The sequence below is a fragment of the Mustelus asterias genome, chromosome 22 (genome assembly GCF_964213995.1).
Source record: "Mustelus asterias chromosome 22, sMusAst1.hap1.1, whole genome shotgun sequence".
In the NCBI taxonomy this organism is placed as follows: Eukaryota; Metazoa; Chordata; class Chondrichthyes; order Carcharhiniformes; family Triakidae; genus Mustelus; species Mustelus asterias.
Window position 1 is genome coordinate 5,484,294 of NC_135822.1, and position 26,861 is coordinate 5,511,154.

The window sequence follows — 26,861 nt, forward strand, 5'->3', positions numbered from 1 at the left end:
GAGAGAGAGAGGGGGGGAAAGAGAGAGAGAGGGGGGGAAAGAGAGAGAGAGGGGGGGAAAGAGAGAGAGAGGGGGGAAAGAGAGAGAGAGGGGGGAAAGAGAGAGAGAGGGGGGAAAGAGAGAGAGAGGGGGGAAAGAGAGAGAGGGGGGAAAGAGAGAGAGAGGGGGGAAAGAGAGAGAGAGGGGGGAAAGAGAGAGAGAGGGGGGGAAAGAGAGAGAGAGGGGGGAAAGAGAGAGAGAGGGGGGAAAGAGAGAGAGAGGGGGGAAAGAGGAGAGAGGGGGGAAAGAGAGAGAGAGGGGGGAAAGAGAGAGAGAGGGGAAAGAGAGAGAGAGGGGAGAAAGAGAGAGAGAGAGAGGGAAAGAGAGAGAGAGAGAGAGAGGGGGGAAAGAGAAAGAGGAAAGAGAGAGGGGAAAGAGAGAGAGAGAATATTCATGCATATATGCTTCGACGCTGCTTAGAGGTGGCATGGACCCAGCACGTTGTTGATGGGTTGAATGGCTTTCTCTCCTGCTCTGTATGTTTCTACATACTGCCCAACCTCTGGGTTGGGAAACTGACGCACATTAATCTTTAGGGAATTTCCTGTAACCAAAATCAATTGTGTGTTACGATAAAATGACATTTTCAAGGCTTGTAACAAGATGACACTCAGGATGTGCATCATGGTGAATGACCGTTAATCTTCTCTCAGTACCCACTGATCAATATACTTCCTGAAAATATACTTCAAAGGAGATGATATTAACCGAATTGCTTCTTCCTCCATCACGCTGTTTGTAGATATAAGATGGGAGTGGGACAAAGTTCACCAAATAAAAATCAGGCCACGACTGCGAAAATAGTCAAAGTCAAATATTCCAGGGTCTTGAGAAATTGATGAATTTTAACCCAACCACAGATGGATAAGAAACTAAACTTTTAACGATAAACTGTGAAAAGACACCAACCATGTCAGTTAAAAAGAGATGTCACCTATTTGGCGACACCATGGTTAGCAGTGCTGCCTTTTAACTCCAGGGACCCAGGTTCAATTCCCCGCTTGGGTCACTGTCTGTGCGGAGTTTGCACCTTCTCCCCGTGTCTGCGTGGGTTTCCTCCGGAGGCCCCGGTTTCCTCCCACAGTCCAAAGATGTGCAGGTTAGGTGGATTGGCCATGGTAAATTGCCCCTCAGTGTTTCAAGATGTGTAGGTTAGGGAGATTATTGAGGTAAATACGTGGGATTACGGGGATCAGGCCTGGGTAGGATGTTCTGTTGAAGAGTCAGTGCAGACCTGATGGGCCAAATGGCCTCCTGCTGCACTGTAGGGAATCTATGATATGGTTGTGGTACATCTCTTTGAATACGGCAATAATTCTGGGAAAAATAATTTTAACAACTAAAAGGCATAAATTAGATTTGAAGCTGATGAGATGCATGAGTTTAGGTGGTCAGAGAATAGTATGATGGTTACTGTGGAATGTGTCATCGCATGCGTCTTCCTGATGGCTGAAGGAAATCAGGAACTTTAAAGAGTGACCCATAAGGGCGGCACAGTGGTTAGCACTGCTGCCTCACAGCGCCAGGGACCCAGGTTCAATTCCGGCCTCGGGTCACCGTCCGTGTGGAGTTTGCACGTTCTCCCCGTGTCTGCGTGGGTTTCCTCCGGGTGCTCCCATTTCCTCCCACAGTCCAAAGATGCGCGGGTTAAGTGGATTGGCCATGATAAATTGACCCTTAGTGTCAAGGGGACTAGGAGAGTAAAAACCTAGGATTACGGGGATAGGGTCTGGGTGGGATTGTTGACAGTGCAGGTTTGATGGGCCAAATAGCCACCTTCTTCACTGTAGGGATACTATGATCTGGACAACCTAAAAAACAACGGGTTAGGAACTCAATGGGCTGTGTGGAAACCGGAGCAGATTTAAACAAAGCTCTGTTCAAATGGACACGTTGGGGTATATTTTCCTGCCCCATCACCATGGGAATTGTGGCAGGTGGGATGGAAAATGTGACAGACATTTAAAAGGTCCACTGACCTCGGGCGGGAATTTCCAGTCCTGGGGGTGGACGTAACCGGAAAATTGACTTTGATGGCATTCGCATTCACTGCACAATGGCTGCTATAATTCCGAGAACGTGAATTCAACCACTTCCTCAGGATAACTAGGGACGGGTGAAAATACACCCGTAGCCAGCAAAACTCATTCTGCTCAGACGCTCTTGGGGTGCACGTCCGTGTACATGTACGTTGTCATACGCTAAACAAAAGATTTAATAATCAGATACTAGATCACCAGAATCTTGGCCTTACCAGGGCTTCCCGTGTCAGCCATTTTGCATAAACTGAGCTCATAGATGCCACTGACTCGGTTACTGAAACAAAGATAAACAGAATTACCACTTCTTGTCCTTATCGTTAATATCCCCCTTCACCCATTACATATGCAACCACAAGTCACAGAATCAAACAGTGCAGCAGAGGCCCTTCGGCCCACCAAGCCTGCACCTACACGCGAGAAGCACCTAATCTCCCATCTCCCACCTAATCCCATTTACCAGCATTTGGCACATAGCCTTGAATGTTTTGATGTGCCGTGTGCTCATCCTTTTTTTAAAAAATTCATTTGCAGGGCATGGGCGTCGCTGGCTGGCCAGAATTTATTGCCCATCCCTAGTTGCCCGAGAGAAGTTGAGTGTCAACCACGTTGCTGTGGCTCTGGAATCACGTGGAGGCCAGACTGGGTAAGGACGGCAGATTTCCTTCCCTAAAGGGGACATTAATGAACCAAATGGGTTTTTTCGGACAATGACCATGAAACCATCAGCAGATTCTTAATTTCAGATTTTTTTTATTGAATTCAAATTTCACCATCTGCCGTAGTGGGCTTCGAACCCGGGTCCCCAGAATATGAGCTGGATTTCTAGATTAATAGTCTAGTGATAATACCACTAGGCCATCGCCTTCCCCTAGAAAGATACTTTTTAGAGGTTGTGAGGCAACCTGCCTCCACCGCTCTCCCAAGCAGAGCATTCCAGACCATCACCACCCTCTATGTATAAAAGTTGATAGTCACTTCAAAGTCCTAAAGCAACAATATATAGCCCACTTACATATAAAGAAATGTGACTGGGTTAAATTTGACAAAGTATTTCCTAATTTATTTTTATGCCGGTAACAACATTTTAAAACCCCATTTAGCATCTTCCCTTATTTGATCTTGAGAGAGTTAAGTACCAGTCAGGTGTCTTGGAATAGCCACTGCCAAACAGGTTACGCAGGGATCGCGGAGGTGAGATCTTGGCGTCCCGGGAGTAGAAGATCATACAGATGTCCTTGGTGATTATTGCAGGCTGAATGCAGTGATCAAGCTGAAAGATCAAAAGGTCCAGAAACAAAATCAAGAGTCGAAGCGCACAAAAATATTACAAATCCAGCAAACCAACATCATTGCATCTGGTATCAAACAAACAGTAGGGAAAGTACAGCTAGCTGTGACCTGAGATTATGACCTGGGTTCATGAAGGGAAGGTCATGTTTGACTAATTTGGTGGAATTCTTTGAGAACATTACATGCGCGGTGGACAATGGGGAACCTGTGGATGTGGTGTATCTAGACTTCCAGAAGGCATTTGACAAGGTGCCGCACCAAAGGCCGCTACATAAGATAAAAAGGTGCAGTGTAATGGCTAATGTATTAACATGGATAGAGGATTGGTCAACTAACAGAAAGCAAAGAGTGGGGGTAAATGGGTGTTTTTCTGGTTGGCAATCAGTGACTAGTGGTGTGCCTCAGGGATCAGTGTTGGGACCGCAATTGTTTACGATTTACATAGATGATTTGGAGTTGGGAACCAAGTGTAGTGTGTCAAAATTCGTAGATGACATTGAGATGGGTGGCAGAGCAAAGTGTGCAGAGGACCCTGAAAGTCTGCAAAGGGATACAGATAGTCTGTGAGTGGGCGAGGGTCTGGCAGATGGAGTACAATGTTGGTAAATGTGAGGTCATCCATTTTGGTAGGAATAACAGCAAAATGGACTATTATTTAAATGGTAAAAAATTGCAGCATGCTGCTGTGCAGAGACCTAGGTGTCCTTGTGTAGGAATCTCAAGGAGTTGGTTTGCAGGTGCAGCAGGTAATTAAGGCGGCAAATGGAATTTTGTCCTTCATTGCTGGAGGGATGGAGTTTAAAAACAGCGAGGTTATGTTGCAGCTGTATAAGGTGCTGGTGAGGCCTCACCTGGAGTACTGTGTATAGTTTTGGTCTCCTTACTTGAGAAAGGATATACTGGCACTGGAGGGGGTGCAGAGGAGATTCACTAGTTTGATTCCGGAGTTGAGAGGGTTGGTTTATGAGGAGACACTGAGTAGACTGGGGCTATTCTCATTGGAATTCAGAAGAATGAGGGGAGATTTATAGAAACATATAAAATTATGAAGGGAATAGATAAGATAGAACCAGGGAAGTTGTTTCCACTGGCGGGTGAAACTAGAACTAGGGGGCAGAGTCTCAAAATAAGGGGAAGCAGATTTAGGACTGAGTTGAGGAGGAACTTCTTCACACAAAGGGTTGCGAATCTGTGGAATTCCCTGCCCAGTGAAGCAGTTGAGGCTACCTCATTGAATATTTTTAAGGCAAGGATAGATAGATTTTTGAACAGTAAAGGAATTAAGGGTTATGGTGAGTGGGTGGGTAAGTGGAGCTGAGTCCACAAAAAGACCAGCCATGATCTTATTGAATGGCGGAACAGGCTCGAGGGGCCAGATGGCCTACTCCTGCTCCTAGTTCTTATGTTATGTTCTTTACCTCACAACATCCCACTGAGGCAGTTAGGGATTAGCAATGGCTAAATCCATAGTCAAATGCAGGACCAATTTCCTTTGATTTGATTTGTTATTGTCACATAGAATCCCTACAGTGCAGGAGGCGGCCATTCGGCCCATCAAGTCTGCACTGACAACAATCCCACCCAGGCCCTATCCCTGTAACCCTATGCATTTACCCTAGCTAGTCTCCCTAACACTAAGGGGCAATTTTAGCATAGCCAACCAACTTAACCCACACATCTTTGGAATGTGGGAGGGGACTGGAGCACCCGGAGGAAACCCACGCAGACACGGGGAGAATGTGCAAACTCTGCACAGACAGTGACTCGAGGCCGGAATCGAACCCGGGTCCCTGGCGCTGTGAGACAGCAGTGCTAACCACTGCCACCGTGCCGCAGGCACTGTTTGCTGGCATGTTTTGTTTCTTGCCCGCCATATAGACAAAGCATACCATTCATAGAGTAGATAGGGGAGAAGGAAAGGAGAGAGTGCAGAATATAATGTTACAGTTATAGCTAGGATGTAGAGAAAGATCAACTTCAAATAAGGTCGGTCCATTCAAAAGTCTGATGGCAGCAGGGAAGCAGCTGTTCTTGAATCTTACTGGTGACTGCACATGACACCAGGTCTGGCGCATCATTGACACAGTAAAAAGATAGACTGTGCATCAGAAAATGGTGATACCGATTCTGACTCTCCTGTCACTCAATTTGACATCAGAACTGTCACGCCAATTTGATGTCTCAAGAATAAGACAAAATGAGTGTAGAAAGGCACTCAGCTGCAAACCTCCAGAAAACAAGTTACAATACAAATCAATTCCAGCCAAGGGTGACTGTCTGGGTGGAGTTTGCACGTTCTCCCCGTGTCTGTGTGGGTTTCCTCCGGGTGCTCCGGTTTCCTCCCACAGTCCGAAACTGTGCAGGTTAGTTGGATTGGCCATGCTAAATTGCCCCTTAGTGTCCCAAGGTTTCTAGGTTAGGGGGATTAGTGGGGTAAATACGTGGGGTTATGGGGGTAGGGCTTGGGTAAGATGCTCTGTTGGAGAGTCGGTGCAGACATGGCGGGCCAAATGGCCTCATTCTGCACTGTAGGGATTGTCGGATTCTATGAATACAGTTTTTAAGGGAAGCTGCTGTCAGAGTAAGATGGCCAACTCGCAGAGATGAGGTTTTATTGGAGCCATGAAAATGAAAGCTTGATTCAAAAATATGCACTGTCCCAAAAGATTACTACAAGATGTGATGGTCAGCACTGAGAGGTATTGAACTATTCCTACAGTGTCCGATGCTGAACAGTGGTGTCTCTGCATCTCAGATTTGTGACAAATTCTTTAGCAATTTTGCAACTCCCAGCATCTCCCCTCAAACTGCAGAGAAATCCATTTTCCAAACAGCACTACATCTCTGCTACCCTAAAGAGTTTTATTATTTAACTAGGACACCATTGAAGTAATATAGATGAAGACAAGGTCAGAATATCCTATTCTCATGAATGTTTTATACTCCAGATCCTTGTCTTGCATCTCATAGTCTTGATCACCTTCTCATCAACTCCACTTCACCTTGTTAGGAAAACTACCTTTGTTTTAAGGGATTTATATTTGTAGAAATAAGGTATAGTTTTAAGTAGGTTTATTATAATGTTCCTGTATCTAGAAGGGTGAAACCTATAGTTAGAGTCATGCTGGACAAAGTGGTTTGTATGCGTGGGGCTTGGTTTCAATTCCAACTGTGATTCTACTGTGCTTAGAGATGGTTACTGCATGAAGGGTAAATAGAAAAAAGTCATTGCTTAGCAACTGGAGGCCCTTTTTAGGGGGAAAAAAAGTTTTTTTGTTCTTAGTTTTAGCTGGGTATGTTGCAGTTTGAAACTGGGCACCAGGGAGTGAACATTCTCAACTCTGCCAGGAGAAGCTCGACAGGACAAGGGAGCTGGAAAGATCCAGGCTTCCTAAGGAACAAGTTACAGTCCAGATAACTAGGGAGTTGGGACCGACCCAGGTTCAATTCCAGTCCTGGGTGACTGTCTGTGTGGAGTTGGCACATTCTCCCCATGTCTACGTGGGTTTCCTCCAGGTGCTCCAGTTGCCTCCCACAGTCCAAAGATGTGCAGGCTAGGTAGATTTTCGACGTAAATTCATAGGGTTACAGTGATAGGGCAAGATGCTCTGTCGGAGAGTCATAGAATCCCTACAGTGCAGAAGGAGGCTATTCAGCCCATCAAGTCTGCACTGACAACAATCCCACCTAGGCCCTATCCCCATAATCCCACATATTTAGCCCGCTAATCCCTCTAACCTACGCATCCCAGAAGTCAGTGTAGGCTTGATGGGCCGAATGGCTTCCTTCTGCACTGTAGGTATTCTATTCTATGATAATCCAATTTTTTCATGTTTATAAGTGTTTTACTTGTTGTTAAAACTAATTAGCCAGCCTGTGACTCTGTTCCTCCACATTTTCTAAAAAAGTAAAAGTTATGGGGTGGAATTTTCCCGTCCCGCCCGCCACGGGAATCATAGCGGGTGGGACACGGACCATGCAAAACTCTGTTGACCTTGGGTGGGATTTTCCGGTTTTCGGCCAGAAAATCCCACCCATGGTCTTTTGAGCCAGGGTTCCATTCTGGGATCTTCCTGTCCAGTTGTAACACCAGCTGGGATCGTAACAACTTGAAGACTAGACTAGGTCTCAACTCACTGTGTATGAAGATCAACTAGTTTATGTAAAGAAGCCATTGTGCATGCAATCTGTTAAATACTGCCCAATTTCCACTGGAAAGCCGGCAGAAGGAGAACATTAGATAGAGTCATGGAGGCTTACAACATGGAAACAGGCCCTTCTGCCCAACTTGTCCATGCCACCCTTTAAGCTAGTCCCAATTGCTTGCGTTTGACCCAGATCCCTCTACACCCATCTTATTAACCCATGTAACTGTCTAAATGCTTTTTAAAAGACAAAACTGTACCCACCTCTACTACTGCCGCTGGCAGCTCATTCCAGACACTCACCACCCTCTGAGAAAAAATTGCCCCTCTGGACCCTTTTGTATCTCTCCCCTCTCACTTTAAACCTATGCCCTCTAGTTTTAGACTCCCCTACCTTTGGGAAAAGATATTGACTATCTAGCTGATCTATGGCCCTCATTATTTTATAAACCTCTATAAGATCACTCCTCAGCCTCCTACACTCCAGAGAAAAAAGTCGCAGTCTATCCAGCCTCTCCTTATAACTCAAACCATCAAGTCCCGGTAGCATCCTCGTGAATCTTTTCTTACATTTGAGATGCTGTGAAGCGAAGCTGGTCATCAAAAAATATTGCTGATTTATTAGAAACAGATGAGGAGACAAACCTCCAGGTATGCAGAAAGGGTCATGTAGATTCTTTCACCGTACGGAGTCACACGGTTTAGAAGGAGGGAGTTATGTAGAGAGCTATCCCAAACGGCCTCAAAGCGATAGAAACTTCTGGAGAGAGAGAGAGATACAAGCAAAATTGGTCAGTACTATCCATTAACATCTTAAACTGGAAGACAAACAGAACAGGATATCTGGTGTTTTTACAGAGATTCTATTGACTAACCCGAGACAGGCATATTACAGGCGCTTCCTAAGAACGCAGCATCACACTGGCAACACAATGTGACACTTTGGAATTTCTGCACGTGAACACTCTAAATATACTTCAGTGTTGAACTTCTGAACACGATAACCTTTTAAAAATTTAATTATGAAAAAAAAAATTGCTGCTCAGTTTTACCCATTCATTCCCGGAATACGTTCGAAACAAACAACGTGGATCCATACTTATTTTCCTTTTGGAATGGTCACTTTACCCAACCATCTTTCCTCAAGCTACCCATTCTGCAGTCCCACAAGTGCTGACAATTCTGTGGTGCCATATCCAGTGGCTGTTCGTCTTTAGAACATAGGGGCGGCACGATGGCACAGCGGTTAACATGGCTGCCTCTCAGCGCCAGGGACCCGGGTTAGATTCCTGGCTTGGGTGACTGTGTGTCGTCCGCACATTCTCCCAGTGTCTGCGTGGGTTTCCTCCGGATGCTCCGGTTTTCTCCCACAGTCCAAAGACGTGCGGGCTATGCTAAATTGCCCCTTAGTGTCAGGGAGACTAGCAGAGTAAATATGCGGGGTTACGGGAATAGGACCTAGGGGGGGAATTGTGGTCAGTGCAGACTCGATGGGCCAAATGGCCTCCTTCTGCACTGCAGAGATTCTATGTAGGGAATACGAGTGTTTATTAGCAATACCGGCATTCCACACTGAGGAATAACTTCAGCAGAAAATGGATAAAATCTCTTATTCCTGTAAAGTATTTGACCATCAGCGTCAATCATGGTCCAGGATGTTGCCGTACCGCCATCTATCAGCATTGACAATGCGACGTTGGAGATTGTTGATAGCTTCCCATATCCAGACTCAATCACCAGCAAATGTCACTTGATGCTGAAATTAACATGCGCACGGCTAAAGCTGCAGCTGTTATGTCCTAGCTGAGTAAGTGTGTGTGGAACAACAGCCACCCGACAGAGAACACCAAACAGCATGTCTGCCAAGCCTGCATCGTCAATGCCCTCCGCTACAGTAGCGAGACCTGGACAACAGATGCTAGGCCAGAAAAAAGGTAGAATAATTTTCCACATTGCTGTCCTGGACATATTCTTGGCATCAATTAGCAGAGCAAGGTCACCAACTCAAGAGGTGCTGATTCCATCAGCAGACGCTCAATGCTAAATCAATGACGTATGTGCAACATTGGCCAGGTTCAAGGGCTGGTAGCCATATGCACAAAGACCTTCTGTATGGTGAACTTGTCCATTGGGTCACAGTCTCCTGGGTGTCCAAGCCTCTGCTACAAGAACACCTGGAAGAGAGATATGAAGATGGCAGACATTGACACAGACACAAGGGATGCAGTCCCTGATGGTCGTGACCTTTGAAGGCTGGCAGTTGAGGGGGGCATCGGAAGAGATGCCAAACAGAAAGCTCAGCTGGCTGAGATGAGAACCCAAAGCAGCAACAGTCAGCAACTTCTCAGCCCACTGTCTTTCTCTGCATTAGGAGCGACAGAGATTGCATGTTAGAATGGGCCTTCTGAGCCACGATGTGGAGATGCCGGCGTTGGACTGGGGTAAACACAGTAAGAGGTTTAACAACACTAGGTTAAAGTCCAACAGGTTTATTTGGTAGCAAAAGCCACAAGCTTTCGGAGCCTTAAGGCTTGTGGCTTTTGCTACCAAATAAACCTGTTGGACTTTAACGTGGTGTTGTTAAACTACTTCTGAGCCACACCAGGTGATGGTTAACAGAGTTGTCCACCACAACACAAACTATCATCTTGCGAATCAAAAAACTGCCAGAAAAAAAAAAATGTATGCACAAATAGTTTGAAGAAAAAATATAATTCAGGAAATCTGACTAAAGTATTTATGTTCTTAACCCCACCTCAGCTAAAAACCATCCCCCATAACTTTATGGTCAATACTTAGGATTGAGATGAGGAGATGTTTCCTCCCTGAGGGTTCTTAATCTTTGGAACGCTCTACCCCAGAGTGTTCTAGAAGCTCAGATGTTGCACTTATTCAAAAATCAATCATCACTCTGCACGCTCAGAGGGAATCGAGGAATGGGGGTCGTGTACGAAGATCGAGTTGATGTGGAAGGTCAGGCTGCCTTTGTGCCATAATTAGTTCCCCTCTGTGCCAAACAGCACCGGGTTTCTGATATATGAAACTACAAAGTGTAAAAGGACAGTTGTCAGATGGCAGAGAAGGAGCCCATTCTGACCTTCATGTCCGAAAGAGTGATCGTCCAAGCAACTTGGGGGCGGCCTTCTATTGGTGGGATCCTCTGGTCCTGCCGTTGTCAATGGGATTTCCCACTGAACGCAACCCTCGCCACTGGGAAACCCTCAGCGGGGGTGCACCGTCGACGGGACTGGAAGACCCCACCGGCGTGAATGTCTGGAAAATTCTGGCCCACATTAGTCCCACACCCCTGGTTTTTCTGCTTCCTTCACCTTTCGGGCATCGCCTTCCAGATTGTAACAATGCGGCGTGTGAGAGAGAGCATTGCTGAGTTACGTCGTGTTACTCCGTCATTTCTATTTCTATTTGTAATTACACAAAGCTCTGCAAAACCTTCCCAAGAGACACTGATGTGAAAGGTAAACATATATTGAATGATATCATTTGTGCCACTGATGATGTTATATACTTCTTTGATTTTGTTTTACAAGTGGAGCTATTTGTCAATTCATGAATTCAGAATTAAAAAGGCACAAGAATCGTAGAAATAGCAACAACATATTAACAACATGGACTGATTTAAAATGCAGTAATCTGCCAATATATCGCTATAAAAGCAAATATTGAGTTTCTCATGTCTGTAGTGTTTGGTTCGATTAGCATCAGGAAGATCATTGTCCTGGTCCAAGATGTTGCCGTTCCAACAGAATTGACATTAGATGCTGGAGGTTATCGACAGCTTCACATATCCAGGCTCCAAAATCACCAGCAATCTGTCACAACGTGCCTGGCAAAAGCTGCCGCTGTTTTGTCCAACCCGAGTGAGAGAGAGTACGGAACAACACAACAGCATCCTGACCTGACCAACACCAAACTATGAGTCTACCAAGTTGAGTCCTCAGCGCACTCCTCTACAGCAGTGAGACTTGGACAAAATATGCTGGGCCTGCAAAACAGCTTCCACCTTCGCTGTCCCAGGACGCATCCATAGCATCTCTTGGCAGTGCAAAGTCACCAACTCAGATTGTTCTGAAGCATGCAAATTCCATTAGCACACACTCAGTGCTAAGTCAATGACATCTGCGCTGTCTTGGCTACCGTCCATAGGCTGGATGACAGCCAGCCACCCAAAGACCTGGTGAATTGGTCACTGGTCTTGCCTTCCTAGCCGCCCATACCTCTACAAGGACACCTACAAGCGAGATCATAAAAATGGTGGATAACCAGATAGCAAAGTCGCTGATGGGCATGATCTTTGGAGGCTGACTGAAAGGGTTAATAATCTCAAGTTTAAAAATCACATAAGCTGCAAGCTGTATCTCAGTCACACAGAGAGAAATATGTCCAAACCACAGGTCTTGATTAAAAGCAGACCCAGATAAAAGTCGAGGACCATTCAATCGAATGATGTGTAGCTGCAGCTCTTGTTTGCTCAATGGAACAAGGAACAATGGAAAGGGAGGTTGAGATACCATTGGTCAGAGATACAGCTCTCACTTCTCGATGATGTAACATGCACAAGTCTTAAATGGACACTATACCCCAATGAATGCATGATGTAACCTCAATCAATAACTGTGATTGGATAGAGATAACGCCTACACTTTTATTGGTATATGCTAATTATTTGTAATTGAAGTTGAAGCTATAATTGCTTGTGTATTTCTTAATGCTGCACTCTGACTGATCAGGGTCCTGTCGCCCTACAGTCAATAAATCACCTTGAACCCACTCTTTGACTTTGCCTGGCTACTCGAGGGGAACGGTAGTTTTTAACTACAACAACAAATAAAACATCATGACAGCCCCGTAACACTGGCCATTTGGAGGGGCATTGGAAGAAGAGGCTATTAACCAAGCCAGAAATTTTATATTCCTAGCACTTTTCATTTATCTGTAGTTTAAGTCAGAATCTTACACATTGTAAGGAAATTGACTCTAACGAGAGGCATTTTGCAAAATAACATTATTTTTAAAAAAATGTTATTCCATTTGCCACATGCAAGTCTCTGCCATGAATCATATTTCAGCTGAGTAACAGTGAGATTTTAGACTAAACAGTAACAAAATGAAACTATACCCTCCATAATTTAAGTCAAACATCCAACTGCTTTTCAATGATCAGTTGATGTGTGGAGTAAATAAAAAGGTGTCTTCCAAACATATCTGCTGGTAAATATTTTGCTCAGTCCCACCATGATTTCAGGTTGTAATTTAAAATTCAGTATGGATGAGTCTAAAATCGGACAACTTTAATTAAACTGGGAAAAGAGGGAGTCTGGTTCCATTTACAAAGGCAGAATTTTTCCACTTTGTGAGAAATTGGTTTATTCGTGCATTTGAAGGTTGTCTTTTTTCTGTAAAATTCTCCATCCTACCTGGAGGACATGTTTATCTTGCAATGTCGGTGCTTTCACAATTGAAAGGCTATTGGGGTAGGAGGGAGGATGGAGTTGAGATTACAATAAGATCTCATTGAAAGGTGGAGCAGGCTCAAGGGGCTGAATGGTCTCCTCCGGCTCCTAATTCATATGTTCGTATGCAAGGTAACCAGCCTCTGTACTCAAGAGGTTACAACTTTACCTTGAGCTGTTGTTCCTAATGCTTGCTGCTGTGGTCTTCCTGATGCCACCCACACCCCCCAACCCAACCCCAATACTATAACATTCCTGGTCCATTTGATGGGTAGCTGGCCTATTCCAAAGAATTTCCAAATGTTGCTCTGAAACCAGGAGCTTAGAAATGCACAAGGGCAGCCTAATGTAACGCTTCACATTTTCTCCTGCTGTCCGTGTGGGGAAATGTACAGCTGGGATGAAGTCAGCTTTGTGAGGAACTTCCAACACGCATGGACAACCCATCATCGCAGGAGTCCGTACAGCTCCAGACAAATCCTGTAATAAATCTACAACAAATCTGCTCCTTGTGACACTTGAGGAATCCGGAACTTTTTGTAACAATCTTTGGCCTTCCTTGGCTAAAGTTACTGGCTTTGGTCTCATTGTGGTTTCAGACACTGGCGGCCCTCCATAACAACTTGCATTTATGTAGCATCAGCAGCTTCACAGGAGAAGCAAGCAAAATTGGACACAAAGTCACATTAGGCGAAATTAAGGTTGATGGCCAAAAGCTCGGTCAAAGGGGTACGTTTTAAGCAGAGTTTTAAAGGAGGAAACAATGGTAGAGACACTTGGAGAAGCAACTCAAGGTCTTAGGGCCCAAGCAGCCGAAGGCACTGCCATCAATGGCGACACAGTTAAAATCAGGGTTGCTCACGAGGCCAGGGTTAGATGAACCCAGTATCTCGGAAGGTCGGGAGCTGGAGGAGATTACAGAGATGTGGAGAGTCGAGGTCATGGAGGGATTTGAAAACAAGAATATAAACTGTGATACTCTCTACAAGAGATGTTGCACTGCACAACTGAGCAAAGGTTATAATTTCAGCAAGTTGTTTTTCGGCGGACATCTCACACTCTCAAGTTGTGATGTGGAGTTGCTGGCGTTGGACTGGGGTAGGCACAGTAAGTAGTCTCACATCATCAGGTTAAATTCCTACCAAAGTGCTACCAAATAAACCTGTTGGACTTTAACCTGGTGTTGAGAGACCATTTACTGTCAAGGTGGGCGGCAATCAGGAGCAGAACCCTCACTGACGTTTCCTCTTCTCCGCTCAGGAATGTTGCCTTCCCAACGGATACTTTGTATTGTAGTATTCCTTTCTGTCTCACCCTCTTGTCATTCTTGGGGGGGGGGGGGCTTTTCACCCGAGGATCGATTCTCAGATACTTCCCTCGCGTGAAAAAGCAGACGATTATTTCAGTAAATTCGACATTCAGCAATGAGAGTTTTTGATGGTATGTCTTTGGGAATAGGTTCAATTAACTGCTTTCAATTGAATTAGGCTCAAAATTGTTTTGTGCAAGGCGCTCTTAAAATTGATGAAACCATATCAAATTGTTAACTAATGCCTGCATTGAGAAAACCGACATCAACATACAAGCTGCACATGGAATTCATAATCTGAATGTGCTTTATTGAAGATAGATGTGGGGAAAAAAGCAGGACGTTATGCTAATGTTAATTTTACAAGTCAATGTCAGTACGTCAGGGCAATGAAGAAGAATGTAACCAGTTATATAAATGAAGGCAGATGATATTATTGGAATGAACAGAATCAGTCCATCTTCAGCCCAACTTTTCTTTATATCTTAAAAATTTGAAATGCTAATTTGATTTGCTATTAGGTGATATGGTTAGCACTGCTGTCTCTCAGCGCCAGGGACCCGGGTTCGATTCCCAGCTTGGGTGACTGCCTGTGTGGAGTTTGCACGCTCTCCCCGTGTCTGCGTGGGTTTCCTCCGGGTGCTCCGATTTCCTCCCACAGTCCAAAGATGTGCGGGTTAGGTGGACTGGCCATGCTAAATTGTCCCTTAGTTCAGGGGAACGAGCGAGGGTAAATGCATGGGGCTATGGGAATAGGGCCTGGGTAGGATTGTGGTCGGTGCAGACCCGATGGGCCGAATGGCCTCCTTCTGCACTGTAGGGATTCTACGATTCTAAATGCCTCCAAGAATCGAGAGAAAATTACACGGGGAGTTTCTCCCACATTCACCATAAACATTATGGGGGTGATCTTACCGGCCGTTTAGCCCCACTGCCACCACAGCGGGGACGGAGAATTTGGTGTGCAACCAAATCTCCATTCACTGCAGCGGGACCGGAAAATCCCGCCGACGTGAATGGCTGGAAGATTCCGCCCTGTGAAGTTAAATGAATTCACAATCACTTTCACCCCTCTAAAATAACAACGCAACCACAAGACAGAATCAGAGGAAGAGTGTGCTTGGGGAGGTGTCTGGGGGCGGAGGATTGGGGGAGATTACTGAAATAGGGAGTGACCAGTCCATGAAAAGAATTTAAACGTAAAGATGGGAATTTTAAATTTGGAGTCACTGGGGAACTCAGTGTCTATGTCAGTCTGCTAGAGAGAAGTGATGCAGAATTGAGTGGGAGAAAAGAATAGACAGGAAGATATCTTATCAGTTTTCTTTTGACTATAGATTATAGCCATAAATAACATCGACACAAGTCAGTTGATTAAGATCCACAGGGTAGCTAACACCAAAGCATCTGGCCTAAATGTGGATTGAGTATTAAAAGGTAAACATTGCTGGAACATTTAGAGCTATGCTGAACAACTACTGAAGACTAGAGGAATGACACAGGGGATATTGTACAAGAGGAGTATCGTACAGGAACTATCTTCCAGGAGCAGACCTTCCTGGAATTGCTGGAGACAGTGTCTTGTGGAGTCAGAGGTGCTGCCAGTAGGAATAATGGTTTATATCACAGGCTATTTCCTTTCAAAATTTCTCCAAGATTGCAAGTGTGGTTAAAATTAGGGTGGTGGTCTCTCTATTTTCCCGATTAGTCCCATCTCAGTTGACTTACTTCTCTCTAGTGTTAAGTGGTCACAATCTGGAAAATGTTGAGATGCTTCACCAGTTGTGAAAGTTTAGGGGAGTAATAATTCATGCAATATTCCATTACCTCAAAGTTTAATTTAAATTCTCCATTGTCATCTCTCACCCTCAGGGAGATCCTGTGGGATGTCAGAGTGAGCCAGGCTCTGTTTTGGGGTGTCCACACAGCTCACAGTTCTTCTCCTTACCCTGAAGATACTGAGGTCAATTGTAAAAGTAAAGTCGCCATTGTCCCAGATGATTACAGGCTGCTTTCCCATTTGGGGGCAAGCTGACTGGTGGCGATTTAACCTGAGGATCATCACCACACCTCAGGCAAGGGGCAAGGTAGAGCCTTCATGGATAACCTCAGCCGGCACAAGAATTAAACCCACACTGTTGGTGTCGCTGTGCATCACAAACCAGCCGTCCAGCCAACTGAGTTAACTGAGGGTTAACTGCAACCCTCCTATGGATGAACCTGTTTAGTTTTATTGAACTAATTTCCTTGAATGTAAAGTTGGCAGCAACCTTACTGTTGCCAACACTTGTATTCCACATCATTGTGGATCTATAAACATTTATTTTACAAGTTCCCAGGCAAACTACCCCCTTAAATATCAGAATAATTTAAAGTTAAAGATTTAAGTTCTTGTTGGTATCTCACACCAGTCCAGTTCTGTTATTACCACTCCACCCGTGAAGACTGGCATCCAAACTCCATTAACTGTGCATATAGCGGTTTACACGAGCCTACAGCAACAGTGGTTAGCACTGGTGCCTCACAGTGCCAGGGACCTGGGTTCAATTCCAGTCTTGGGTCACTGTCTGTGTGGAGTTTGCACTCTCTCCCCGTGTCTGCGTGGGTTTCCTCTGGGTGCTCTGGTTTCCTCCCACAGCCCAATGATGTATAGGTTTGGTGGACTGGCCATGCTAATTTACACCTTTGTCTGGGAGATTAGCAGGGTAAACACATGGGGTAACAGGGATAGGGCCTGGGTGGGACTGTTGTCAGTGCGGGCTCGATGGGCCGAATGGCCTCCTGCAGCACTGCAGGGATTCTATGATTCTAGTCCCAGAAGGGGATCATCTAACTTGACTGAATTCAAATAGTTGAGAATGGTAGCAAACTGTACTGCTAAACAATTTCATTTACAAAAGAAAATAGTACAGATGCTGGAAATCTGAAAAAGGTCATAGAAAATGCTGGAAGTCGTCTGCAGGTCGAACAGCACCCTTTGGGGAGAGAAACACAAGTTAATGTTTCAGGTCAATGATGAAAGCTGAACCGTGTGAAACGTTAGCGCCGCTTCTCTCTTCACTGCTGCTATCCGACCCGCTGAGTATTTCCAACACTTTCTGTAATTACGGTTCCAGCACACGGGGCTTTGTGGAGCTGAACCCAAATTTCTCGAAGCTCAGATCAATAGGGTAAGAGTTCCGAATCCCTCACCCTCATGTTGCTATGCCCAATAAGTGAACCGTCCTCCTCGATTATTTCCCATGCCTGTGATATAAAGACACGTTTGGAGAAGGAGGGGGGGGGGGGGGGGGGGGGGCACTAAGGGGGGGCACTAAAGAATGAATGCATTTTTTTTTTTCAAAAAAAAAAGCAAAGGAAAGTAATAATTAGAAGCGTTTTGAGAGATGGATTGCTAATCTAACATGCAACAGAATAAATAAGCAGCAGCGAAAAACACAAAAATACCTAGGTAAATCCAAATCAAGAAACAGCCTGCAAAATACAAGAAGCATCCGTTAGTAGCAATGAAAACAGAGTGAAATGGAGCAGAGTACAAAATACAGCTCCATTAAAATAAAAAGCAGCCAGGCATGACTTTATGTAAGCAATAAAAGAAACTGCAAAAAAAAATGTCAGTGACTTGCAATGTAAAAGTCGGAGGCTTCCTGATCACAGAATTACTTTATTTCTGGATACTTTCTAGTGACGCTAAGGCATTAATTTAATTGCGTGGAGTCTGCACGTTCTCCCCGTGTCTGCGTGGGTTTCCTCCGGGTGCTCCGGTTTCCTCCCACAGTCTGAAAGACGTGCTGATTAGGGTGAATTGGCCGTGCTAAATTCTCCCTCAGTGTAACCCGAACAGGCACCGGAGTGTGTGGCGACTAGGGGATTTTCACAGTAACTTCATTGCAGTGTTAATGTCAGCCTACTTGTGACACTAACAAATAAACGTTTTATTTTTAAATTCCCAAACCTGTTCAGTATAAAAGCTCTTTACATATTAGAACATTCAGGCTATTAATCCTCAATCCCCAACAGATGCAGTACTCATCAGGGCAAACTTGGGCCACCCAAGTACACTCATATCAACATATGTACTGCTAAACAATTTCATTTACAAAAGAAAATAGTACAGATGCTGGAAATCTGAAAAAGGTCATAGAAAATGCTGGAAAAAGTCTGCAGGTCAAACAGCACCCTTTGGGGAGAGAAACACAAGTTAATGTACTGATCAATTTCTTAACTTTTAAGAGATCAACCTTGCAACAGAAGCCACTTGATGGCAATCTTCACAACTGTGGCTTTAATTGGTTGGTCTCTGGAACTGGACTTTTGGCAAATAAAACCATTTTTTTAAAAAGGGAAGTTGCTTAAAACTCAAAACCACACTGACAATCCAGCCAGTCAGATGCTTCATTAGAAGTGCTGTTCAAACAAACAAACAAACATTATCAGATCCTGAATGCTATTTTGTAAAAGTACGGTCAAAAGAACTGAACCGCAGAATGTACTTCCCCTTCGGAAAAAAACCGCGCACAAACATACCTATGGGCCTCGTTAGAAGATTTGATATGTTTCGCAGAAATAATATTCAAAGATAAAACAGCATCTACAACAGCTTCGTCCACCTCTGGTTTATTCCTTATGCGGCCTGGGGAACAAGAGGAAAAGCACAAAAATTACTGGCTCTGAAACTCCTCCCCCTGAATCGCAGAGAGTCGGTGCAGCGTGTAATAAAAAAAGGCTAATGGGATGTTGGCATTTACTGCAAAGGAGCTGGAGTATAAAAGTAGAGAAGTGTTGTTGCAATATTTAGGGTGTTGGCGAGACCACATCTTGAGTATTGTGCCCAGTTTTGGTCTCCTTATTTGAGAAAGGGTGTGGTGGCAATGGAAGCAGTTCAGAGGAGGTTCACCAGATTGATTCCCAGGATGAAAGGGTTGACGTATGAGGAGAGATTAAACAGTTTGGGTTTGTACTCGCTAAAGTTTAGAAGGATGAGAGAGGATCTGATCGAGGTATATAAAATTTTAAAAGGCATTGATAAAGTAAATGTCGGCCAAATGTTTTCCCCCCCTTATGGGGCAATCTAGAACAAGAGGTCACAGGTATAGGTTGAGAGGCGGCAGATTTAAAACCGAGGAGGAGGAGGAGGAACTATTTCTTGCAGAGGGTGGTGAATTTGTGGAACTCGCTGCCCCATAGCGCGGGGGAGTCTGAATCATTGAATGGTTTCAAGGAGATAGATATATTTCTGATTAAAAAAAAGGAATATGGGGAACAGGTGGGGAGGTGGATTTGAGACCAGGGATAGGTCAGCCATGATCTGACTGAATGGCGGAGCAGGCTCGAAGGCCTGAATTTGTCGACTTCTGCTCCTAACTCCGATGTTTCTCTCTTTGTGCATGACGTCAATAAGGAAATTTTACAAGTTTGTTAGATTGTCTAATACAAGAATTGCAAATGCCCAGATGTAGTGTTCAGGCTATGATGAGAATGCTATTAGTTAGTTCAAACATCATTAATTACAGTAATTCTGGCAGTCTGTGGAGAAATACTTCAGAAACTGAGGAACATCAGTGAAAAATTTCAATAGAATGGACTAAGCAGCAAAAACTTCACGAATCAAAGCCTAATATTTTTAATCCAGCTACCTCGCTGTAAAGGGCAAAAGATTTTGAAAAAACAACTCACCAACAACCAACTCTCGAACATCCTTCCAATGAAGTTCGCTGCCCTTTTCGTGTACAATCGTCACTGTAATCCTGCGTTGAATTCCCTATTGAAAGAACAAAAATATTCTAAGTTACCATGTAACAGATGTTCCCAATGGTGGTGGTGGTGGTTTGGAGGGGGGGGGGGTGTAGGGGGTGTAGTCCAGAACTAGGGGTCCTAGTTTGATGATAAAGGGTGAACCTTTTCAAACTGAGGTGAGGAGAAATTTCTTCACCAAGAGGGTGGTGAAGGTGTGGAATTGATTACCACAGAAAGTAGTTGAAGCCAAAATGTTGTCTGATTTCAAGAAGAAACTAGATATAGTTCTTGGGGCTAAAGGGATCAAGGGATATGGGGAGAAGGAGGGAATCAGAATATTGAATTCGATGATCAGCCATGACCATAATGAATGGCGGAGCAGTCTCGAAGGGCCGATTGGCCTGCTCCTGCTTCTAGTTTCTATGTGGTTCGGTGGTTACACTCTCACTGTTGTGTCAGCAAGTTGCAGGTCCAGGCCACACTCCAGGACCTAAGCACGTAATCAATGCTGTCATTTCACTGCAGTGCCGAGGGAGCGCAGCACAGTCTGAGCTCCAGCCTTTTGCATAGCATATCAGGTGCAGGCAGGAGATCTGTAGCACTTTCCGAAGAGGTGCAGAGGTATCCTGGTCAACATTTATCACTCAACCAACAGCACCAGAATAAATAACCTGGTCATTGATTTCACTGCGGTTAAGGGGACCTGTGTGTAAATTGGATCAGAGCCTTGGTAAAGATGAACAGCTCTCTCAGCCAACTCAGCCTAAAGAAAACTAAATTACTACATGTACCAAATTGTTTTTATTAAATCAGAAATTAGAACAAGTACTCTAGAGATAAAAATCTGTAACACTTTCTTCTTCTGATTTTAGTCATAGAATCCCTCATAGAATCCCTACAAGTGCAGAAGGAGGCCATTTGGCCCATTGAGTCTGCACCAACCAGATTCCCACCCAGGTCCTATCCCCACAACTGCATGCATTTACACTAGCTAGCCCCCCTGATACTAAGGGTCAATTTACCACGACCAACCCACCTAACCCGCACATCTTTGGACTGGGGGAGGAAACCGGAGCACCCGGAGGAAACCCATGCAGACACGGGGAGAATGTGCAGACTCCACACAGACAGTGACCCGAGGCTGGAATTGAACCTGGGTCCCTGGCGCCGTGAGGCAGCAGCGCTAACCACTGTGCCACCGTGTCGCCCTTGGTCAGATCACCGTCCTGCAATGCTCAATGGACGAGGGTGACAGATGCAAAATGCTTCAGGTGGTTTGTACTTAGGAACACAGAAAACAATAGAGGAAACCAGACTAAATCTGGATCAGTGATTCTGCGTGATAGACAGCCAGAATGTTTAGTACATCATTGTCATGCACTCATCCATCATCACTGGTGAGCTTATTAGCAGCAAGTAGAGAGAGCAACCAGCTTGTGATTGGACCTCTGCAGCGTTACAACATTTTTCAAATATTGGTCACTTGAATGTCCAAGTTTGGGAGGCTTGAAATCAAAGGTTCCGGAGCAGGGTTCCAGTGCACTCTGGTAGCACTACACCACTGATTTAGAGAATCTCTACTCTGTCACCTTTTCTCCCCCCTCCTTCACTGAAACTGAGAGACTCTCATCACATTGAAGTTTCAAGTTGATATTTTTGAATTTAGAAACGTTTGGGATGATCTGAATGTCAAACCCAACAGCAGCCACTTCCCAAACATCAACAAATTGGGAACTGGCTTCAGTTCATTCAACCAAGGCTTAACCTTCACAGAGGAATCCTGTTGCATCCAGTGAGCCAAAATGGGTGGCATGATGGCACAGGGGGTTAACACTGCTGCCTCACAATGCCAGGGACTCCGGTTCAATTCCGGCCTTGGGTTTGTGTGGAGTTTGCATGTTCTCTGCGTAGGGTTTCCTCCGGGTGCTTCGGTTTCCTCCCACAGTCCAAAGATGTGCAGGTTAGGTGGATTGGCCGTGTTAAATTGCCCCTTAGTGTCCCAAGATGAGTAGGTTAAGGGGGATTAGCAAAGTAAATACATGGGGTTATGGGGATAGGGTTTGGGTAAGATGCTCTATCAGAGAATTGGTGCAGACTCATGGACCAAATGGCCTTCTTCTGCACTGTTGAGATTCTATGAATCTATGAAGAACCAGTTCTACAGAATTAAAGCTGAGTACAATAGGACACCTACACAGCTGGAGGAGGTACACATACCAAGTAAGAATGATATTTCAAGATAATGTTACAACTGAACATGTGGATTTAAACTTTCAAGCTACAATAATATTTAACACCTCCAGAACCACTTCATCTGGCATAAATTATTTACCATAAACAGTGTTAAACAGGTGAGTTTATCTGAAATACCTACCTGGTGAAGCAGGTAAGTGCCTTGACATGGCAAACCTCCACTGTGGTCCACTACAGCTGGGATATACCTGTAGAACAGGCAAAGATATTGTCACAGCAAGAATCAACCCAAACTGGGAAAAGATTCACCTGAACCATTCTTTCTTTGCTCACCTGCCCTAATAAACCTTATACAAATAAAAACAGTAATAACTTTATAAGCCAGTCACAGTTTACAGGTGGGAATCTCCGGCCTCCCAGCCATGCGTTTCCTGCCGGCGGGAGGTGGCGCGCAGTTTGCTAGTGGTGGGATTCTCTGGTCCTGCCGCTGTCAATGGGAATTCCCATTTACATCACCCCACACCGGTGGAAAATCCTCAGGTGGAGGTGCACTGGCCCTAACGGCATTGTGGGCCAACCCACAGAACATGGACTGCAGCGATTCAAGAAGGCAGCTCACCACCACCTTCAAGCGGCAACTAGGGATGGGCAATAAATGCTGGCCAGCCAGCGACACCCATGTCCCACAAAAGAATTTTTAAAAACTTCCGTACATCTCGGAAGAGGGCATTCCTTTTGATGCCAACCAAATAAACTAAATCAAACAAACTCAGGGACAAAGCAGGAAGGGCAGCCCCCAAATGGAAGGAAATCGCACAAAGCAAAGCAGAAAGGAAACTTATAACATGACGATGGCACAGTAGTTAGCACTGCTGCCTCACAGAGCCAGGGACCCGGGTTCGATTCCCAGCTGGGGTCACTGTCTGTGTGGAGTCTGTACGTTCTCCCCGTGTGTGTGTGTGTTTCCTCAGGGTGCTCCGGGGAGAGGGTGGGAGTATGGCGTTGAGATAGAGGATCAGTCATGATCACACTGAATGGCCGGAACAGGCCCCATGGGCTGAGTGGCCTACTCCAGCTCCTATTTTCAAAGTTCCTATCCATACCATCCCCTGTCCCTGGTATTCCAGTTCTCCAGATATCAAGGTCAGCATTTCATTAGGCTTTTTGGTTATTTTCTGTACTTGTAATGATCTATGTACCTGGACACCCAAGTCCCTTTGGGCCTTCATTGTTTCTAGCTTTTCATCAGGAGAATGCACCCTGCTCGATCCTTTGTTAGGCCCAAAGTGGATGACCCAATTTCCGCTGCACTATTATCTCTGTGAGGGTCTGTACCCCCTCTCCGTGCACTCAAGTCCAAAGAAGATAATAACATTTTTTGCGCTGGCGCAACTGCTCAAAACATTTCAGTTTTGATCTGTACGCAAATCTGCCCAAGCATTTGCCCAGCTAATGAAACTCATCCCAGATGACACTCTGAACATGATGAGAATAAGATCCTGCAGATTGCATTATGCTCGACTTATCATGTGTTGATCATTAAAAACAGACCTTGTCATTTATCAACTTACTCTCCTGTAGGTTCCAGTTCACTGATCTCAAACCAGACAAGCAAGTCGTATTTGCTGACGCATTGTCCTAGATTAGGTTTGCTCATGGCATTTAATTTAGTGGCTGGAACTGAAACACAAAGGAAAAGGAAGGTCAACACATGAAACTTGACTTGTAGCAAGAGTCCGAAATAACCTGCAGCCCTTTTCCATTTATTTTATTATTTTTGAAATAAAACATCTTTGACAAGGAGGAGAAAATATAAAACAAACATATTCTAAACATAGACAGCCATCTCCCCACCTCCTCCCACTTTAATCCTCTGAATATTAAAGATCTTTCAAATAGAGTTACACGCATTATGCAAATTATTTATTCTGCCCCATATATTACGTGACACATAAGCAGAAAAGTATTAGGTTGCTGGAAAGTAACAAACTGATGCCAGAACATAAAAGGATGAACTAACTGATTCACCAAAGCTAAATTTAAGAAGTATGGATGGAAATTGGCCTGGGTAGCACAGTGGTTAGCACTGCTGCCTCACAGCCCCAGGGACCTGGGTTTGATTCCTGGCTTGGGTCACTGTCTGTGCAGAGTCTCCTCGTGTCTGCGTGGGTTTCCTCCGGGTGCTCCGGTTTCCTCCCACAGTCCAAAGATGCGCAGGTAGGTTGACTGGCCATGCTAAATTGCCTCTCAGTGTCCTAGGATGTGTAGGTTAGAGGGATTAGTGGGATAAATATGTAAGGTTATGGGGATAGGACCTGGGTGGGATTGTTGTTGGTGCAGACTCGATGGGCTGAATGGCCTCCTTCTGCAATGTAAGGTTTCTATGAATTATGATGGCAACTTGATCTCTCGAATGCTAAGATGACAGAATGTTAAACTGCAACTTTGATGAGGTGTCCTGGTAAATTCTATTCCTGTCTGATACTCCAGTTCCAAGACAGATAGCATGCTGGATAAACCAGGATGTCCATCTGTTGAGCTGAGGTCCAAATACTTGTGTCAACATCAGAGAGATCAGCATTACTTCACAGAGAGGCGGTAAACATTAAGCGTAAACATTGCAAGACAGCGAACACAAAAACGCAGCACAGTGCAGGGTAAATCTGAGATCACTCACACACGCAGGCACATAAATGGCAGACAGTCCCAACACAAAAGAGAAAAACCGCTATCCTCAATTTCAAACCCCTCAAATACACAAAAGAAAGTCAAACATTCTTCCTCTGTCAACCAGTTTTTTCTTCCCCAATCCTTCACAACAGTCCCAATTCTTGAAAGTTGGGGAGGCCGACAAGGGGGGGGGGGGGGGGGGGGCACGGTGGCACAGTCGTTAGCACTGCTGCCTCACAGTGCCAGGAAGCTGGGGTCGATTCCCAGCTTGTGCGGAGTCTGCATGCTCTCCCCGTGTCTATGTGGGTTTCCTCCGGGTGCGCAGGTTTCCTCCCACAGTACGATGAACATGCTGGTTAGGTGCATTGGCCGTGCTAAATTCTCCCTCAGTGTACCTGAGCAGGCGCTGGAGTGTGGCGACTAGGGGATTTTCACAGTAACTTCATTGCAGTGCTAACATAAGCCTACTTGTGACACTAACAAATAAACTTTAATCCTCAATCTTTAAGCTTCCCAGACTAGAGGACTGAAGCATACAAAGAGAAAGCTGCTCCTTGATTGGTCTAAATGAACGGGTTAGCCTGCCAGTCCGGCCAATCACAAGAGCTGCAGCCAAGTCATTAATCAATTACAGTTAGATTTTGTTCTCAGTGAAAATAAGCAAAGTCGAAAGTGGGTTTGGGGGCTTAATAATGGGAAGAAACATGGGTCACATTGGCTGCTGCAGTTAAAATTGCAGCCATTCAGCACCGTGGCTACCAAAACCGGGTCAAAACTGGGCACTTTGTGATGAGAAGCACATCCCTTGACCGTCTGGGGCCGCTCCACTATCTGCCAGCCATGTCAGTGTGATGGAAGGCTCATTAATCACCTGGTCAGGTGCAACTGCAATAGCACCCAAAAGCTGAACAACATCCGAGATCATAGAATCATCACAGAATCCCTACAGTGCAGAAGGAGGCCATTCAACCCATCAAGTTTACACCGACTCTCCAACAGAGCATCTTACCCAGGCCCTACCCCCAATAACCCCACTAATCCCCCAAACCTACACATTTTAGGACACCAAGGAGCAATTTAGCATGACCAAGCCCCCTAACCTCCATGTCTTAGGACACAAAGTGGCAATTTAGCATGGCCAATCTACCTAACCTACACATCTTGGAGCACAAAGGGGCAATTTAGTATGACCAATCCCCCTAACCTACGCATCTTGGGACACTAAAGGGGCAATTTACCATGGCTAATCCACCTAACCTGCGCATCTTTGGACTGTGGGAGGAACAGTAAGAGTTTTAACAACACCAGTTTAAAGTCCAACAGGTTTATTTGGTAGCAAATGCCATTAGCTTACGGAGCGCTGCTCCTTCGTCAGATGGAGTGGAAATCTGCTCTCAAACAGGGCACAGAGACACAAAATCGTTACAGAATACGGATTAGAATGCAAATCTCTACAGCCAACCAGGTCTTAAAGATACAGACAATGTGAGTGGAGGGAGCATTAAGCACAGGTTAAAGAGATGTGTATTGTCTCCAGACAGGACAGCCAGTGAGATTCTGCAAGTCCAGGAGGCAAGCTGTGGAGCCACACTATATCTAACTTATTTGACAAAAAAACCCAAATATTTTCACATCTTAAAAATATGCACAGCTTAAAAATGAAGAGAAAGCATTAAAAATACATTTCACCGGACCATGGCAAATCTTGGACGCACACGCTTTTAATTACTGATGTACATCAATACAATCTAATGGAAAACAACAGGGCAAGAGTAATATACTTAACACTTACACCTATCAGAGAGAGAGAAAACTAGTCACCAAAGTTTATATTTCTGTGAAATATTTTTTCCGAAAGCAGCTTTTTGTTGGAGGGTTTTAGGTGACAATTTGGCAATAGTAGAGAATAAGAGGTCGAACACGTTTCTTGGTTAAATAGTGCAGGGGGGTGGGGGGGTGAGGGGCA

At 44.9% G+C, this 26,861-nt stretch overlaps 1 protein-coding gene across 8 annotated transcripts in view; it reads right to left on the bottom strand.

Annotated features, from left to right (window-relative positions):
• The window catches only part of kif1b (kinesin family member 1B), a 237,337-nt gene that overhangs the window by 22,301 nt on the left and 188,175 nt on the right, over positions 1-26,861 (bottom strand). For all 8 annotated transcript variants that reach the window (XM_078238676.1, XM_078238673.1, XM_078238670.1 and 5 more), the window contains 7 exons: positions 23,797-23,905; positions 22,407-22,473; positions 19,973-20,057; positions 18,824-18,929; positions 8,162-8,276; positions 3,218-3,351; positions 2,294-2,355 (listed from right to left, as the gene is read on the bottom strand). In XM_078238676.1, coding sequence (XP_078094802.1) covers positions 2,294-2,355; positions 3,218-3,351; positions 8,162-8,276; positions 18,824-18,929; positions 19,973-20,057; positions 22,407-22,473; positions 23,797-23,905 — 678 coding nt within the window. The remainder of the gene's footprint in view (positions 1-2,293; positions 2,356-3,217; positions 3,352-8,161; positions 8,277-18,823; positions 18,930-19,972; positions 20,058-22,406; positions 22,474-23,796; positions 23,906-26,861) is intronic.